The 15,505-nt window shown below is 41.6% G+C and overlaps 1 protein-coding gene across 2 annotated transcripts in view; it reads left to right on the top strand.

Annotated features, from left to right (window-relative positions):
• Positions 1-6,044: 6,044 nt before the first annotated feature.
• Positions 6,045-15,505, top strand: part of popdc2 (popeye domain containing 2) — a 38,393-nt gene continuing 28,932 nt past the window's right edge. Inside the window, exon 1 of one of the 2 annotated variants that reach the window (XM_028800762.2) lies at positions 6,045-6,914. In XM_028800762.2, the coding sequence (XP_028656595.1) occupies positions 6,421-6,914 (494 nt within the window). In that variant the 5' untranslated portion in view covers positions 6,045-6,420. The remainder of the gene's footprint in view (positions 6,915-15,505) is intronic. The other variant, XM_028800763.2, reaches the window with a different exon arrangement.

Raw genomic sequence — 15,505 nt, 5'->3', positions numbered from 1 at the left:
CTCGGTAGTGCTGTTGCCAGCCTAGTGCTTTGGCCTCCTGCTTTGATCCTACAGTAGGCTGCAGTATCTAACTGATGGTGTGCATATAGACAAGACATCCCAAAGACATGTACAGTACTTGTACTGAAGTCTCAGAATTTCCTTGTGAATGTGCAGCTTCTTTTACTTGTGTCCTAAAGTTAACTTGTGTCTCATCCACATGAAGGTGTCATCTTGCAATATTACATATACCCTTCTTGTCCAGGATATATTTTTTTTATTAAAAAGGATGGATGTAAACAAAAGCATACCCGCCATTCCCCTAGTTCTTGCCCTGGATTTAATTCATACAAAGTACCGGCAAAACATGGTGTTCCTCACAATAGAAAATCATAAATATTTTGAATATTTGCAGAAACATTTTTTTAAACACATTTGGGATTAAAATCTGGCTGGAGTACTGATGAATCGTGACATCATGCATGTGTGAAGCATATAGCAATGATCTCATGGTACACGTGTGAAAGTTCTGCGCATGGCTGCTACATGTCTGTGATGTCATGCTGACTTCATGGGGCACTAGAAAAAAAAAATGTTTGCCTACACTGCCCAAGATGAATTTCCAGGAAAATATTCATCAAACAGGTCACCAGTGAATACAGTATATGTGCTGTGAAAAATGCTTTGGTGAATTTCTACAATCATTGCTACTTTTGAGTAGAGCTGGTGTCAAGGTGGTGACATATCAGTGGAAACAGAGGCAACTACCCAGGTGAAATTTTATTTTTATTTTTAGTCTCAATGAGCAGTGAAATAACAAGTAATATGGCAAATGTTTAGCATTATAAAGTAAGTCAGATTTTTATTTAATTACAGTAGTTCATATTTTATTGTCCTATAAATAATCTCTCTGAACAAAAGATGGTCTGACTTCCTCCAACATACATGTGCCTTAACAGAGTCATCAATATTCAGAATAATGAACCTATAAATAATAATGCAAGGTAAACATGCTATACATGGAATAGCCACAGCTATTGTATTTAGAAAGTTCAGTTCACTTTTTAAACACACAATGCAGTCTCCGCACAAAAATAAAATTGCCAGGAGTACACTTTCCTCCATAACTGATCCATGAAAGCTATCACAAAAGATTGCATGAAAGTATGAAGGCTACTGTTTCTTTTCCCTCTTGTTGCATTTCAGCAGACTGAGCAAACAAATATTGTGATGCTTCCGACCACATCTTCAGTGATGTTACTGTTTCCCTCAGGGGTCTTTCAACATCGTAAAGTCTCCTCCAGGTGACCCAGCTGAGCTAGATCAGAGCTCAGTGTGTTACCAGGTTACGAATAGGCAACATCAGCCCTATGGTTCCCCTCTTTTGAGACACAGCCATCTAGAGGTTTCCTCAGCTGCTTCAGTGGTGTTGCTGATGGCTCGTATCCTGCTCTCTTCTTTGATACCCAAGGACTATGGCCAGAGATTGGTCTGCAAAGTCCCTACATCCTACCTTCACTGGTGGACACCTTGTTCTCCAACTGCCTTGTCTGTGATTCCTCACCAGTCCCTCATACTTGTTGAGTTTTTTCTTGAAAGCCTCATCAATACAATCTTCCCACAGGACTTTCCGCTCCAGCAGAACAACTTGTTTGGTAACTACTGACGTGAAGACAGATATGTGTCCTCAGAGTAGTCACTGCTATATGCTGGGGGAACTTCTGCTGTCTATATAGGCAGTGTGGCGTAGTGGTTAAAGCTTTGAACTTCAAACCCTGAGGTTGTGGGTTCAAATCCCACTACTTACACCATGTGACCCTGAGCAAGTCACTTGACCTGCCTGTGCTCCAATTGGACAACCAAAAAGAAATGTAACCAGTTGTATCATAAATGTTGCAAGTCGCCTTGGATAAAGGCATCAGCCAAATAAATACATATAAATATCAGCTGCTTGATCCTGCAGATCTGTTGCCTGGGGGTTTTGGTTACTCATAAGCTCTAATAAAGGTGACGGCCTGTTTAGAAGAACGTACCTGTTTGCTCCACTTAATCCCCTCGTTGATGTCATGACCTTCAAAACCAGTATCTTCTATTTCCTAGTGCCTTGGAGCAACTACTCAAGATGTGCTTCAAAGTAGCATAGTGAGCAAGCTGGTGTCTCTACTATGCTACAGAATGGAATCAACATAAACTGCACAAATGAGCACTTATGCTCCATGCTTTTTGCTTATGCTTTTGGTGTAAATTAGCAGCTATGTCAAAGACAATAAATCAAATATGACTGAAATACACAGAAGAAGGTAGCTCTTTATGAGCTAGTTTGTTGCTGACATCTACAGGCTATTTGTCATACTGTACTTGGTAGGGTTTTTGCCTCCCCTTTTGATTGCAAGCTGGGGTATCTACTACATGGTGTTCATATGGGTTTAAAACATTGTACAGGAATGTGATTGTATTATATTGCATATCTTAATATATTTCACTAGGGGGCTTCACCCCCTGCTTGCTTCAATCGCCAACCCCTTCCCCCACCCGCCAGTGCTACGCACCGTTGTGAAGAGGGGGGCTGAACGCACCCCAAGGAGATGCGGCCGCTCCTCCAGAACCCCTCTTAAACGGTGATACAATGGGAACCAAATACATGTTTTTTTACCTGCTCTTTGCTCGATCAGTTGCTGGCTTGCTGCTGCTGCCATGCTGCGTGATCTGCATTTCGTGCGGTGCTTCAAACATTTAAAACCCTGTACAGCAGCTGTCCTTTTGTCTCGCGGGAGATGAAAGTGTCTCTCTGTCTCTCTTCCAAAGATCACGTCTCGTTGCAAGATTTTTTTTTATAATAGATATATTTAAAAGCATTTTCTTCTTATATAATACGCTACCGTGGCTGTTCATTTGTCTGTCCAGGATTTTAAATCACCTGTAGCTCGCAAACCGTTTGACCTATTGACCTGAAATTTGGTACACATATACTACATGACGTCTACTATCCGCATTCGCGGTGATGATTGACCTCCAAGGTTATTCTTCTTTTAATTTTTATTTTATTACAGAATCAACTCTCAGCTGCGGCTGTGCGGTGCATGCGTACACCGCCGTTCTCATCCCTACCACCTTCGCCGTCACTTCCTCTACCTCTTCATATCATTCTTCAGGCAGATTGAAGACTTATGTGCCAGCTTATGTGAAAATGTAAAGAAAACATACTAAGTAATTGCAACATAAACACTGACTCAATCAGTTTTATCGCAAAAAGATGCCGACAAAAGAAGAGAAGCAGAGGGCTGCTAGGGTGGAGAAAAGAAGAGCTGCTCAGGAAGCAGCAAGCGCATCAACCTCTGAGCAAACGAATGATAAACATACAGAGAAAGAGGATGAAAAGTATGAATGCTCAAGTCAAGTGTATTCACTGCACGTTATTGTGCAGTGTGCTGTTACTGGTACACAATATTTCATGATATTTAAAACCATACGATTTAACTAAGTTTTTGCCAATAAAGTAGATTAGCTAGCCACATAAAAGAGGAAGTGTTTGTTGAGACAACAGACAGAAAGCGAAAATAGTGTAACAAGGTTTCTCTTCTGAGATGGATGGAATCCTTTTTGGGAACAAAAAGAACTGGATGGAGGCAGATTTCTGTTGTTAATACAAGCTGTATTCTCTGCAGCTGCTAGCACATGGTCAGGCCAAAACAAAACAACAACAATCTTACTTCCTCTCACGTATCTTCCCAGATCTTGAATGCTTAACTTTATAAACACTACTTTCTAACACATTACAACTTAACAGAGAAACTAATATTGCAGATCTAAATGTAGGTATATTCCTATTCTCATTCTAATATAATGAACATCCATCCATCCATCCATTTTCCAACCCGCTGAATCTGAACACAGGGTCACGGGGGTCTGCCGGAGCCAATCCCAGCCAACACAGGGCACAAGGCAGGAACCAATCCTGGGCAGGGTGCCAACCCACCGCAGGACACACACAAACACACCCACACACCAAGCACACACTAGGGCCAATTTAGAATCGCCAATCCACCTAACCTGCATGTCTTTGGACTATGGGAGGAAACTGGAGCGCCCGGAGGAAACCCACGCAGACAGGGGGAGAACATGCAAACTCCACGCAGGGAGGACCCGGGAAGCGAACCCAGGTCTCCTAACTGCGAGGCAGCAGCGCTACCACTGTGCCACCGTGCTGCCCATAATGAACATTTACTTCTCTAATTTAATGCTTAAGTGACAGCATAACTTTACGCTAGCAAAAATAAAAGTGGCCACTGTAAAAAGGGCATTCTAGCAAGATGACAAGGTCAGAACCTTAAATAGTAAAACTGAACATTTTTCTGGAGTTTTCACATGCGTAGATGCGAAGCCCTCCAACCATTGGCTATCTTCGTGCCTGCACACACCACGTGATTATGGACTGATATGGTCTGTCAGAATGACAATGAACGGAGAAGGAGCTAGTGGAGTTCACTTTGGCCTTGACAAGTTTTAAAAAGTCATCAGCTTAAAGTGAAAATACACTGAAGAGAAGAACCAAGAAGATGTAGCATTGCAACCTTAAGAGACAGAACACCACACACATTGCGTGTGTTCGTCAGCATTGTCTATGTCAGCTCCTAAAATACTGTGAATTGCCACATCCATTTTGTGCTATCTGCTATTGCTTTTTGTTACATTAAAAATATTCAGGAACTTTAAAATCTACAGTGACTGAATAAAAATGTGTTGCCTGCTCCCCATGCTTGCATTTAATATTTGCTCTGTTCTGCAACGTGATGTTTAAGTGGATAAAGAGAAACGTCCACTAATTGAGAAATAGTAGCAGGGAGTTCTGGGTGAAGAACTGATCCGTTAGTCCCAGGTGCACGTGTATTGTGACTGTGGTCAATGTCTTCCTCCAGGTGAGTGTAAGGACAAGAGAACAAGAGGACATATCTGTGGGTCTGCGTAATAAAGCTAGAATAGGGGGGTCATCCTCAAAACACTTCCCCGATAAACAAATTCTCTGGTTTTCTGTAACATCTCAAAGACACACAGTATACTGACATTGGCCGGAGTCTCAGAAATTTCTTTGGTGTGAATGCACAGCTTCTTTTTGCTTGTGCCCTGAAATAAACGTGTTTAATCCAGGTCAAGATGTCATCTTGCAATATTACACATGCCATTTCTGTATCATATATATTTCTTAATGAAAATGATTGATGTTAACACAAGCATACCCAACATCCCCCAAGCAATGCTTCTCGTCCTCATATATTACATAAACTGAATGTTCCTTATAATAGGAAACCACGGCTGTTTTGAAAGTTTACAACAAGCTTCTTTCTAACTTCACACTGATATGAAATGAGATGACACTGTGCACTGGAAGAGCCGATAGATAAACATGCTTGTGCCCTAAACTGCTGATATTGACTAGGGGCTCCCTTGAATAGATTAAAGCAGGTCTGGGAATGAATGAATGGAGCACAGCAGCCTGTGTCCCTTCTCCCGACTGGGCAGATATCAGGTGACGCGTCACACTGGATATGCAGTAGGCCTGCCCCTTTAACTGGGAATGGCTGCTCGGTTACAGTATGCTCAATGCTGTTGTGCTCCGGAGCTGAAATCTGACCTGTTGTGTAATCCCACCTAATGTCAGAGTGAATGTCTCTCTGCCCACTACTCCCCCGCTTGGAGGGATCCTTTAACAAAAGCACTCTTGCACAACAGGACACTTCCAAATGACCCTCAGATCAACTTTCAGGCCCACTCTGCCAGTAAAGTACAGGCGACACGGTGCCCTTTTTGGAGTTGGGGGTGTTAGGGGGGGCACTTGAAGTTTGCTGCACAACAAGGGCCTCAGCTGCACCTTATCGTCCCCAAGCCGCAGTGTTATGTTAAGTGGCCCTGCCTGTTTTCTGTCCATGACTCTTGCCTCCTTGGATTTCAATTCCAAACATGGTTATCCTTCTGCAGTCTCTCTCTCCAGTCAGTTGTGCCAAGTGGTGTGTGCATTCCAAATTAAACACCCTGCAAAAGAACAAGGGAGAGAGAGAGAGGAACGGCGCGGGAGAGGGAGAGGGCGGGTGGAAGAGAGCGGCAGAAAAACCTCAATTAGTTTCCTAATTGAGTCTTTCCAGAGGCTAATTGAATGAGACACTTCTTATATATCCAGCTAAATATATAAATATATAGAGATATATATTACAAAGCATTCCAGTGGAGCACTTCTCTTGTTAAGGAAGCCTCCCAGCAGTTTCTGAAGTTCTTCTTGTACTGGATTGATTCACAGTCGGTTTAGATCTGTTTTTTTTTTCACTTGTTTCACTATTTATATTTTTGCTTTAAAAGTCTAAATTTGTATCTGCTCAGCCAGTTTATTGGATCAGATTGTCTAACCGTATCTACTTTTCATAACAACGTTGGCCTTGAGATTCTAAGGAAATGTCGAGAAACAACATGACCTTTTTCGAGACTATGATATACGGCCATGATTTGTGCACGGAATGGCACAATACCACAGAGGGAGCGGTGTACCAGCTGGCAAACACCATCTTCAGCCTGGCCTACATGGGGGGCAGTGGGGTGTTTGGAGCCATCTACATTTACAGCCTACTGGCTCCCGGCTTTCTCTGTTATGCTCTTTGGGGGTGGCTGGAGGCCTGCGGGGTCGACATCTTTGCCTGGAGTTTACTGTTACTTTTTCTTTGCCTGGGGCAGCTGGCACACCTCATCTATCGATTACGCAAGGACAGCTTTGAGGAGGAATTTGACAGCCTCTATAAGTGCATCTACCTTCCCTTGGAGGTGCCCATATTCGTCTACAAGGAGATCATCAAATGCTGTGACTGCCAGGTGGTGTCCATGACCAAGGATCAGAATTATGCAGTTGAAGGCAAAACCCCCATTGACAGACTTTCATTTCTGCTTTCAGGGAGGTAAGTGTGGTATCTTTACGTTTACATTTAAGTTTGTTTGCTTAGCCGATGCTTTTATACAAAAGCAACTTACAAAGCAGGTCAATATAATCGAGCAAACCTCGGCCCCTAGTCTGTTTACGAACAAGTGCTACAAGACGAGGCTACAAATTGCTCACCACAAGTGAAGAGCTCAGAATAAAATACTAGCAGGTTACAAAAACCTGACAGAGCCAGTATCAGCTACACAGAAATTCACCATACAAGAGAGTCTTCAAATGTTTCTTAAACACATTAAGTCAGAATTTTAAATGCAAGGGGCCAGTCCTATTCATCAGCCAGGGACTACACATGAAAAGAGTACGGTCTGAGGTTTGATATGACGCAGAGGTGGCATCACCAGACTCCATTATTCAGCAGACCTGAGTGGGCGAGAAGGAGCGTCTCCATTTATACCACGTAGGTGCTGACCTGTTAACTACTCTGTAGACAAGCAACAGTGATTTGAAGTTAACATGTGCTGCTGTAGTGATCTGAAAAAGAGGAGTGACATGTACCCACCTCGGCTGATTGAACAGCAGACGTGCCACTGCAATTCTAATCATCTGCCGTGGCTTAGAAATCTTGACTCAGACCCCTGCTCTTGGGACTTAATGTGGTAGGGCATCTTCAGAATTGTTAGTAAAAGATGTGCAAGTCTAGTTCACTGGTGGGAAAAAATGACATTGCCCAGAGTTTTGACCGGGTACCACTGTAACCAGTTCACGGCTAAGCGAGAGAAAGCTTGTAAACATAAACCATCTTTATAAAAATATGCATGTTGTAAAATTCTTTTCTTTTGTTACAAATCTAACATCCTGCACTTGTGATGTGTGAGTAAGATGACAGAACCAAATCTAGAATATACCTGCAGGGAGAGCAGCAACAAAGTGTGAAAACATACAGTAGGTGCACACATATTTAAATTACAGATACAATTATTTGTATGTTTGTATTCTTTGTGTGTGTGTCTTTAGTTATATGCGTATGTATATAATGACTTAGTGCATCTTTCTCTCTTTGTGTATATGCTTTTAGTAATTAAGCCTACATTTGTTTTTTTAGCAGAATGGCTAACATAGTTATGATAATACATATAGGAACAGGTTAATTAATAGACTACTAATGATGACCCTATGAACTATCCATCCATCCATCCATTATCTAACCCGCTATATCCTAACTACAGGGTCACGGGGTCTGCTGGAGCCAATCCCAGCCAACACAGGGCGCAAGGCAGGAAACAAACCCCAGGCAGGGTGCCAGCCCACCGCAGGGCACGCACACACACACACACACACACACACACACCAAGCACACACTAGGGACAATTTAGAATCGCCAATGCACCTTACCTGCATGTCTTTGGACTGTGGGAGGAAACCAGAGTACCCGGTGGAAACCCTATGAACTAGTGTGATTATTTTAAATAATTTCATGGGGGAAAGTAACTTAAAAAAGCAACTCAGGATAGAAGATAAAAGCGACACAGGCAGGACTCACACCTCAATACCACTGACTTGCACTCAGACTGGCTGCCATCTACTCAGTTCTGCACCAGCAATGCAATCTCCCTTTCCATCATTTATTACAAATGTGCTTTTCTCTGATTATGTACATTCTGCATATATTTATATAGTGTATAAATGACTTGCAAAAATATTTAGTTTCTCAATCACTTCTTTTACTGCATAGCAAATCTTGGATAACTTAAGTCTTTTGCAGTAAGTATGTCTTGGTTGTTCGGGTTTGTCTGACGTTGCTTGTACACCACAGTTTTCAAAGAATACCACAGATTGGCTTTGACTTTGCCATTGTAGGACACTAGCATTTTTGTCCTTGGGCCACTCCAAGGTTACTCTAGATACACTTCCACATGGTTGTTTTTGAATAATGGCTTTGTTGTGGCCCCCTCCCATATAGATCTGTATTATACAGAGCTTTTGATATGGATTGGTGGGTTGCATTTTCTTCATCGTTCCTTCAAAGTTGTTACTGGCCTTGTTGTGGCTTCTCTCACAAGTTTCCTTCATGTTAATACAGAAAGTTTTGAGGAACACCTTTCCCTAGTCAGTGTGTGGTCTAAAATTACCTTCCGTTTTGATAATTAAGCCAGTCAGTGGTGGTGCCCCCTGGGACGGGCCACCACTTGCATATTGTTTTGTATTCTTTTCCCAGATGACTTATCTCCAAGTTCTCTAGAGTGCTCTCTAGTCTTAATTTTCGTAGCTGTCCTTCAGATTCACAAACGGAACAATGATCCCTAAACTGTGGGTTTAAATCCTGAAAATGTTGCTGTCTCTTTTTTAATGATTCACTTGTGGAGGTGGGGGGCGGCACAGTGGTGTAGTTGTAGCACTGCTGCCTCGTAGTAAGGACATCGGGGTTTGTGTCCTGGGTCCTCCCTGCATGGAGTCTGCATGTTCTCCTTGCGTCTGCATGGCTATCGTCCCACTGTCCAAAGACATGCATGTTAGTTGAATTGGTGACACTAGATTGGCCAGTGTGTGTTTGGGGTGTGTGTGTGTATATATGTGCATGTGTGTGTGCGTGTGTGTGTGCGTGTGTGTGTGTGTGTGTGTGTGTGTGTGTGTGTGTGTGAGTTTGACCTAGGATGGACTGGCAGCCTGTCCAGGGTTTGTTCCTGCCTTTCACCCTATGCTAGCTGGGATACACTCTAGCACCCTGTGACCCTGGTCTGGATTAGGTTGGCTAAAAACAATGACATGACTTGTGGACGTGAATTGTAAGACAGCTGTGTCCTTGTAAGGACTTTTATGTTTTTAGTTGTTATTTTATCATAAAATAATGTCAAATAAAAAAAATATTTTAGTGATTTCAAGTAAAAAAAATATTACAGAGAGTAACATTTCACATATATAAATAAAACCCTTAACCTGAAAATTGCTCCAGGGGTGCTGTACAATGGCTGACCCTGCACTCTGACCTCCAAAGGTCATGTGAAATGACAAATTCCTGTCGGGGATTAATAAAGTTTATCAAAATATATATAATAATAAAAAAAGGTTGAATGCATATTTTATTATTATTTGGCTGACACCTTTATCCAAGATATCTTACAACATCTGAGATACAACTGGTTGCATTTCTTTTGTTTCTCCAGTTGGAGCACTGGCAGGTTGAAGTGACTTGCTCGTGATCACACAATGTCAGTAGCAGGATCTGAAGCCACTACCTCAGGATTTGAAGTCCACTCGCATGTACATGCTCATGTGTATACCATAGATATGTGTGTGAACTTAGTCGATATACCTGCCCCCATAGCTCCACGCCTACTCACACTCCAGGGGGCTCCGGTTCAATTTCTATTGCCAGCCACTGTCCTTATGGAGCCTGTCCATTTTCTCATGTGCTTTCTCTGGGTTCTTCAGCTTTCTCCCACATATCAAAGACATGCAGATTGTGTAAGTAAGTGTAGCTGTGTGCATGAGTGTGTAGTGGGACAAACTGGTATTCCATTCCTGCCTTGCACTTAATGCTGCAAAGGAAAGCTCCAACTTCATGTAACCTTATAGTGCAGGGGTCTGCAGAGTCATCACTGGAGGGCCACAGTGGCTTCTTTAATGACTTCTTGGGCAAAGCCATTAGCAGTATGTCTGTCAGTGGAGAGAATGTCAACCTTGTTGAGAAGGTTACTTACCAAGGCAGCTACATTCATGTCTCTGGTGACTCTTTCTATGAAGTCAGTAGGTGTATCTGGAGAGCATGAGGGGTTCATGGGGTCACTGGAAAAGGAAAAAGGACGAATGTCCAAGTCTATAGAGTCCTGGTGCTTCCTGTTTTGCTATATGGTTGCGAGACATGGACGCTATCCAGCGACCTGAGACAAAGACTGGACTCCTTTGGTACTGTGTCTGCTTTGGAGAATCCTTTGGTAGTGCTGGTTTGATTTTGTGTTGAATGATCAGTTGCTAATGGAGTCCCGAATGAAGCACATTACCTGCATTGTGAGGGAGCTGTACGGTCATGTGGCGCGATTCCCCGAGGGTGATCCAGCTCGCAGGATCCTCATTGTTGTGGACCTGAGCTTAATGGACCAGGCTATGGGGACCCCCACATAACATCTGGCTGTAACAGATAGATGATTGTTTCCGGAGGGTGGGACTGGACCACGTGTCTGTCTGGGGGGTTACCAACCAGGATCCTGAGCTGTTTCATCATGTGGTGGGTGTGGCAACGTGCTGTACCGGTGTATGCTCCTCAAGCTGACCTGACCCGATTGCTTCATGAGAAGTCAATCATTGCTGTTGAAACACTTACTGTTTAAGCAACATATTTAGGCTTCATTTTAGTTGTCTTGCTTGTTACGATTTTCCACTTTTAATTGCTTATTTTTGTTTTACACAGCTGCATTCCCTGTTTTTAATTTCTGCTTATTAGCAATGAAATGCTAACATCAAAGGAACCATCAGATCTCCATCTAATGTGTTTCCATTTACACCTGTGTGTATCCATATATTCAAGATATTCAGGAGGAAACTGAAGAGAAAAATGTAAAAGACTGAAAATTATGAATCTGCTCCAGGCTTCAAATCATTTGGTTGATATGCTTGGAAAGGAAAAAAAAAAAACCATGGTATACAAATGAGCTGACAAAGCAGAAAGAAAACACTTACAAGCCATACAGTTACATAAGATCTGTTATTGACAAAGATTGATTTATAACTAAGCAATCAGGTTGAAACAAAAACATTTAGAAACCAAGACCTCCCAGACCCCTGGTTATGGGAGCAGAGGATTTAGTTTACATTTACATTCAATTCACATGTATTCACTCAGCCAATGCATTCACCAAACTACAAGTTCATAGTGCAGTCTTTATTGTAGCTCCACAGTGTGGGTCCAGTGTGGGTCACACAGGGGGTCAAGTGCTTGAACTGGTAGTGTCGTGGTTTACAGTCCAACTCGGAGTAACGCTGCCTGTCTATGTGCCTGTGTTTACATAAGTGCATAGATATGGATGTACATATGTATCTATGTTCTCTATTCTGGGCTGTGCATGAGTATTTCATTCTGCATATACTGTATTATATACAAGAAACTGTATATGTGAAACATGAGCTAATAATTAGAGTTAAATAATTGAAAGTGTGAATGTTTAGAATGGTGATGAATGAGGTAAAGTAGAGAGATGATTTAAATTAGTCATGAAGACTTATTCAGTTGGAGACTCTTGATAAACTGAGGTGTAAGATTTCAGAAGCATTCTTGCAAATCTAAATCTGGGTCTGAAAGCAATGATGTTAAGTATACTCGACAGGAATGTAAAGAGCAAATGTATTAAGTTTGCCAGACTCGCTTTCGTTAATATTACAGAGTTCTGTGTTTATTTAGCCCATCAGCCAAGCGGTTTAACTTAATCCTGAATGTTCTCAATGTCACAGGCCTGTTTCCCATGGACCTCATCTTTCCCAAAGGTCTCTTCATGACAATTAATTGCTCAAACAGACTTTGGCACTTTTGTACCTACTCTTGGATCCTTGTATGGGTTATGGAGCTGTGCCTTTGTTTTTTAGTTCACTTGTGAAACTGCTAATGACAACGAGGCTCAAGCAGGTCTCACAAGTGCAACATTCATACAGAGGCTAAGCCAGGAATGTCTATTTTTAGAGTAAGGCTCTATAAATACTCACCCCCTGATCAGTGAGTCACAATAAAATAAACACCTATCAAAGAAAATCAAGTCGATAAAAATGCACAACAATGGTTTTCTCATAAACTTGTTTTTAAAAGTTTCAATTGTCTTAAAACAAATTACAAGTTACAGTGTCCATTACTCATTTTCTATCCATTTGCTCAGTAATTACCCAAGTTTAGTTCTGGGGGGAACCCCCTTGGCTACAGCCTTTTATTGCCACTAATTTCAAAACTAATTAATCATTCTTATATTTAATTTATCATTTTGTTGAGTGAACTGCCCTTATCCTTGTATTCTATGAAATCATAAAATATTTGAATTTATGCCAAAAGCTTAAATTCTTTGCCATTTTCTTTTTAATTCATCTGAATTTTTAGAGTTTGCTCCCTATATTGTATACAATACAATACAGTACAATACAGTTTATTTTTGTATAGCCCAAAATCACACAGGAAGTGCCGCAATGGGCTTTAACAGGCCCTGCCTCTTGACAGCCCCCCAGCCATGACTCTCTCCTGTATCCATTTACTGGCAACAATGAATGGGGAAAATGTACTTAGTGCCATATTCACTCGTCTTCTCATTTATAAGATACTAGGGGGGCAAGCCCCCCTGGCGCCTTTGGTACCCAACCCCCCCCCCAGCGCCTTTGGCGCCCAACCCCCAGTTGCGACCAGAATATTACTAAAATCTGTAAATGTACAAAAGAAAAATGATTATTTATTGGAGTCAAAATCATGAAATTCTATAAATATGTAAAAGGAATATTAATTATTATTTAAAAGAGTAAAAAATCATGAAATGAGAATAAAATATTTACTCTCTTACCAATTGGAATATTCCCATTAAACTGAGGTCCATTATGCTCGATGAGTATTTATAAGAGACTAAATAAACAATCCATTCATTTTAACTGACATTCTTATAAACTATGACTTTCTTGATATTTTAGTTTATTATTTAAAAACGGGGGCGGCATGGTGGCGCAGTGGGTAGCGCTGCTGCCTTGCAGTTGGGAGACCTGGGGACCCGGGTTCGCTTCCCAGGTCCTCCCTGCGTGGAGTTTGCATGTTCTCCCCGTGTCTGCATGGGTTTCCTCCCACAGTCCAAAGACATGCAGGTTAGGTGGATTGGCGATTCTAAATTGGCCCTAGTGTGTGCTTGGTGTGTGGGTGTGTTTGTGTGTGTCCTGCGGTGGGTTGGCACCCTGCCCCTGGATTGATTCGTGCCCTGTGTTGGCTGGGATTGGCTCCAGCAGACCCCTGTGTTCGGATTCAGCGGGTTGGAAAATGGATGGATTTAAAAACAGAAAAAGAATCTGAAAATCTAACATCACATTAAAGTTCGATAAAGTTTGAAAAGAATGATACCAAACATGTAACTCTAGGTTTTAAAATAAGCCCGATTTAAAGTGTGACATAAAAACGTCACATAAAATTGTTGCACAAAATTGTTGCACTTTTAGGCTTAGGATTTTATATATATAGAATAGACTAGCTGTTCACCATGGCTACGCCCATGTAGTGGTGAAACAGGACAAACTTTAAAAATCAATAAACAAACAGGTATCGCTAGCAAGTGGAGGCAAAATATGCTCCAACACGTGGCGAGAGGTAGACTGATTCGAACGGAGGCTGGCATGTAAGTGAGGAGGGCACACCCGGCTCCCCACCCCTGATGTCACGCTTCTCCCTCCCTTAGCACAAATAAATCACTCCTGCAAGCAAACTATGATGCTTAGTGAAAGAAGTTGCAAAATCAACCGGAATGTTTAAGCAAATTATAGAAAAAAACCCGATCTAAATCCATGAAGTAGTTCTCTCGAGAAAAACAGACAGACAGACAGATTGACGTTGGATTTTATATATAGAGAGAGATTTATCATAATGAGTAGACTGTTACGCTCTCCAACATTCATCATTTTTTTTGTATAAATTTCTCTTCAGTTCCAATCAACCTATACAGGGTGGTCCAGATCTAATTATGCAACTGTTCGACTGACAACCGTCTCCCCGCCATTTTGGAATGCAGGGCAGGTGCTGCCATGTATCGGCAACAAAAATTATTTTAAGTGAAATCTCTTTGTGCAGGGCAGGTGCTGTGAATTCTCTATGTAATAAACTTAATAAGTTATAGCGTAATGAAAATTGCATAATTAGATCTGGACCACCCTATATGTACGTTTTAAGGTTCTGAGACTCAAGGGATTCGAGTTTGGGTTTTAGTTTTGCCTACAACCTGTTCTAAAAAAGTTAATTATTTAATCACATTTTATTGCGATGCTGTTTTGTTTTCGATTTGAGGTTCCTATTTCTGCCAACTCCATGGAGAACTTTCCTAGCATTCCCTGTGGTTCATTCATTTGCAACATCAATTTTGCAATGATACAAAGGTCACCCCCAACATTTCTGTGGTATCCGAGCTTGACAGATAATTCGTCTTTGACTGCATTTAAAAATTGTTCTGTAGTCCTTGCTGCTTTTTCCCTGCTATTGTTTTTGAATACGAGTTTTTTTTTGTTTAGTCTTGTTCTGGCTTTAACACTTTAACAAAAGAGCTCGTTGTCTCCTAGTTTTGACCTTTGGTTTGTTCTTTGGCTTCTTTCGATTCTCCTGGTTCTCTTTTATTGTTTCTTGTGAGTCAGTATATAGACAAGCGAAAATGGAGCTGAGGTAATGGCTGCCCTTTAGAATTTTTTGCTGTTTGCTTCTCCGTCTGCATTGCTTATTGCTAATCATCTACAGTTGCAGCATCTGAATGTTATTAGCGCTAAGTTTTGTACCTTGTGAAGACACGTCCACCGCTTTTGAAGAGCTTGTAGATACTTGCCCTTCAGAGGTAGAGGAGTCAACAGGGTCAGCTCTACAATGTAGTAGAAATAGCTGGTTGCTTAGGGTGGCAAAATTTGGAGGTG

The sequence above is a fragment of the Erpetoichthys calabaricus genome, chromosome 4 (genome assembly GCF_900747795.2).
Source record: "Erpetoichthys calabaricus chromosome 4, fErpCal1.3, whole genome shotgun sequence".
Classification (NCBI taxonomy): Eukaryota; Metazoa; Chordata; class Cladistia; order Polypteriformes; family Polypteridae; genus Erpetoichthys; species Erpetoichthys calabaricus.
The sequence above is the reverse complement of the archived record's forward strand: the minus strand, read 5'-3'. Positions and strand labels throughout refer to the sequence as shown.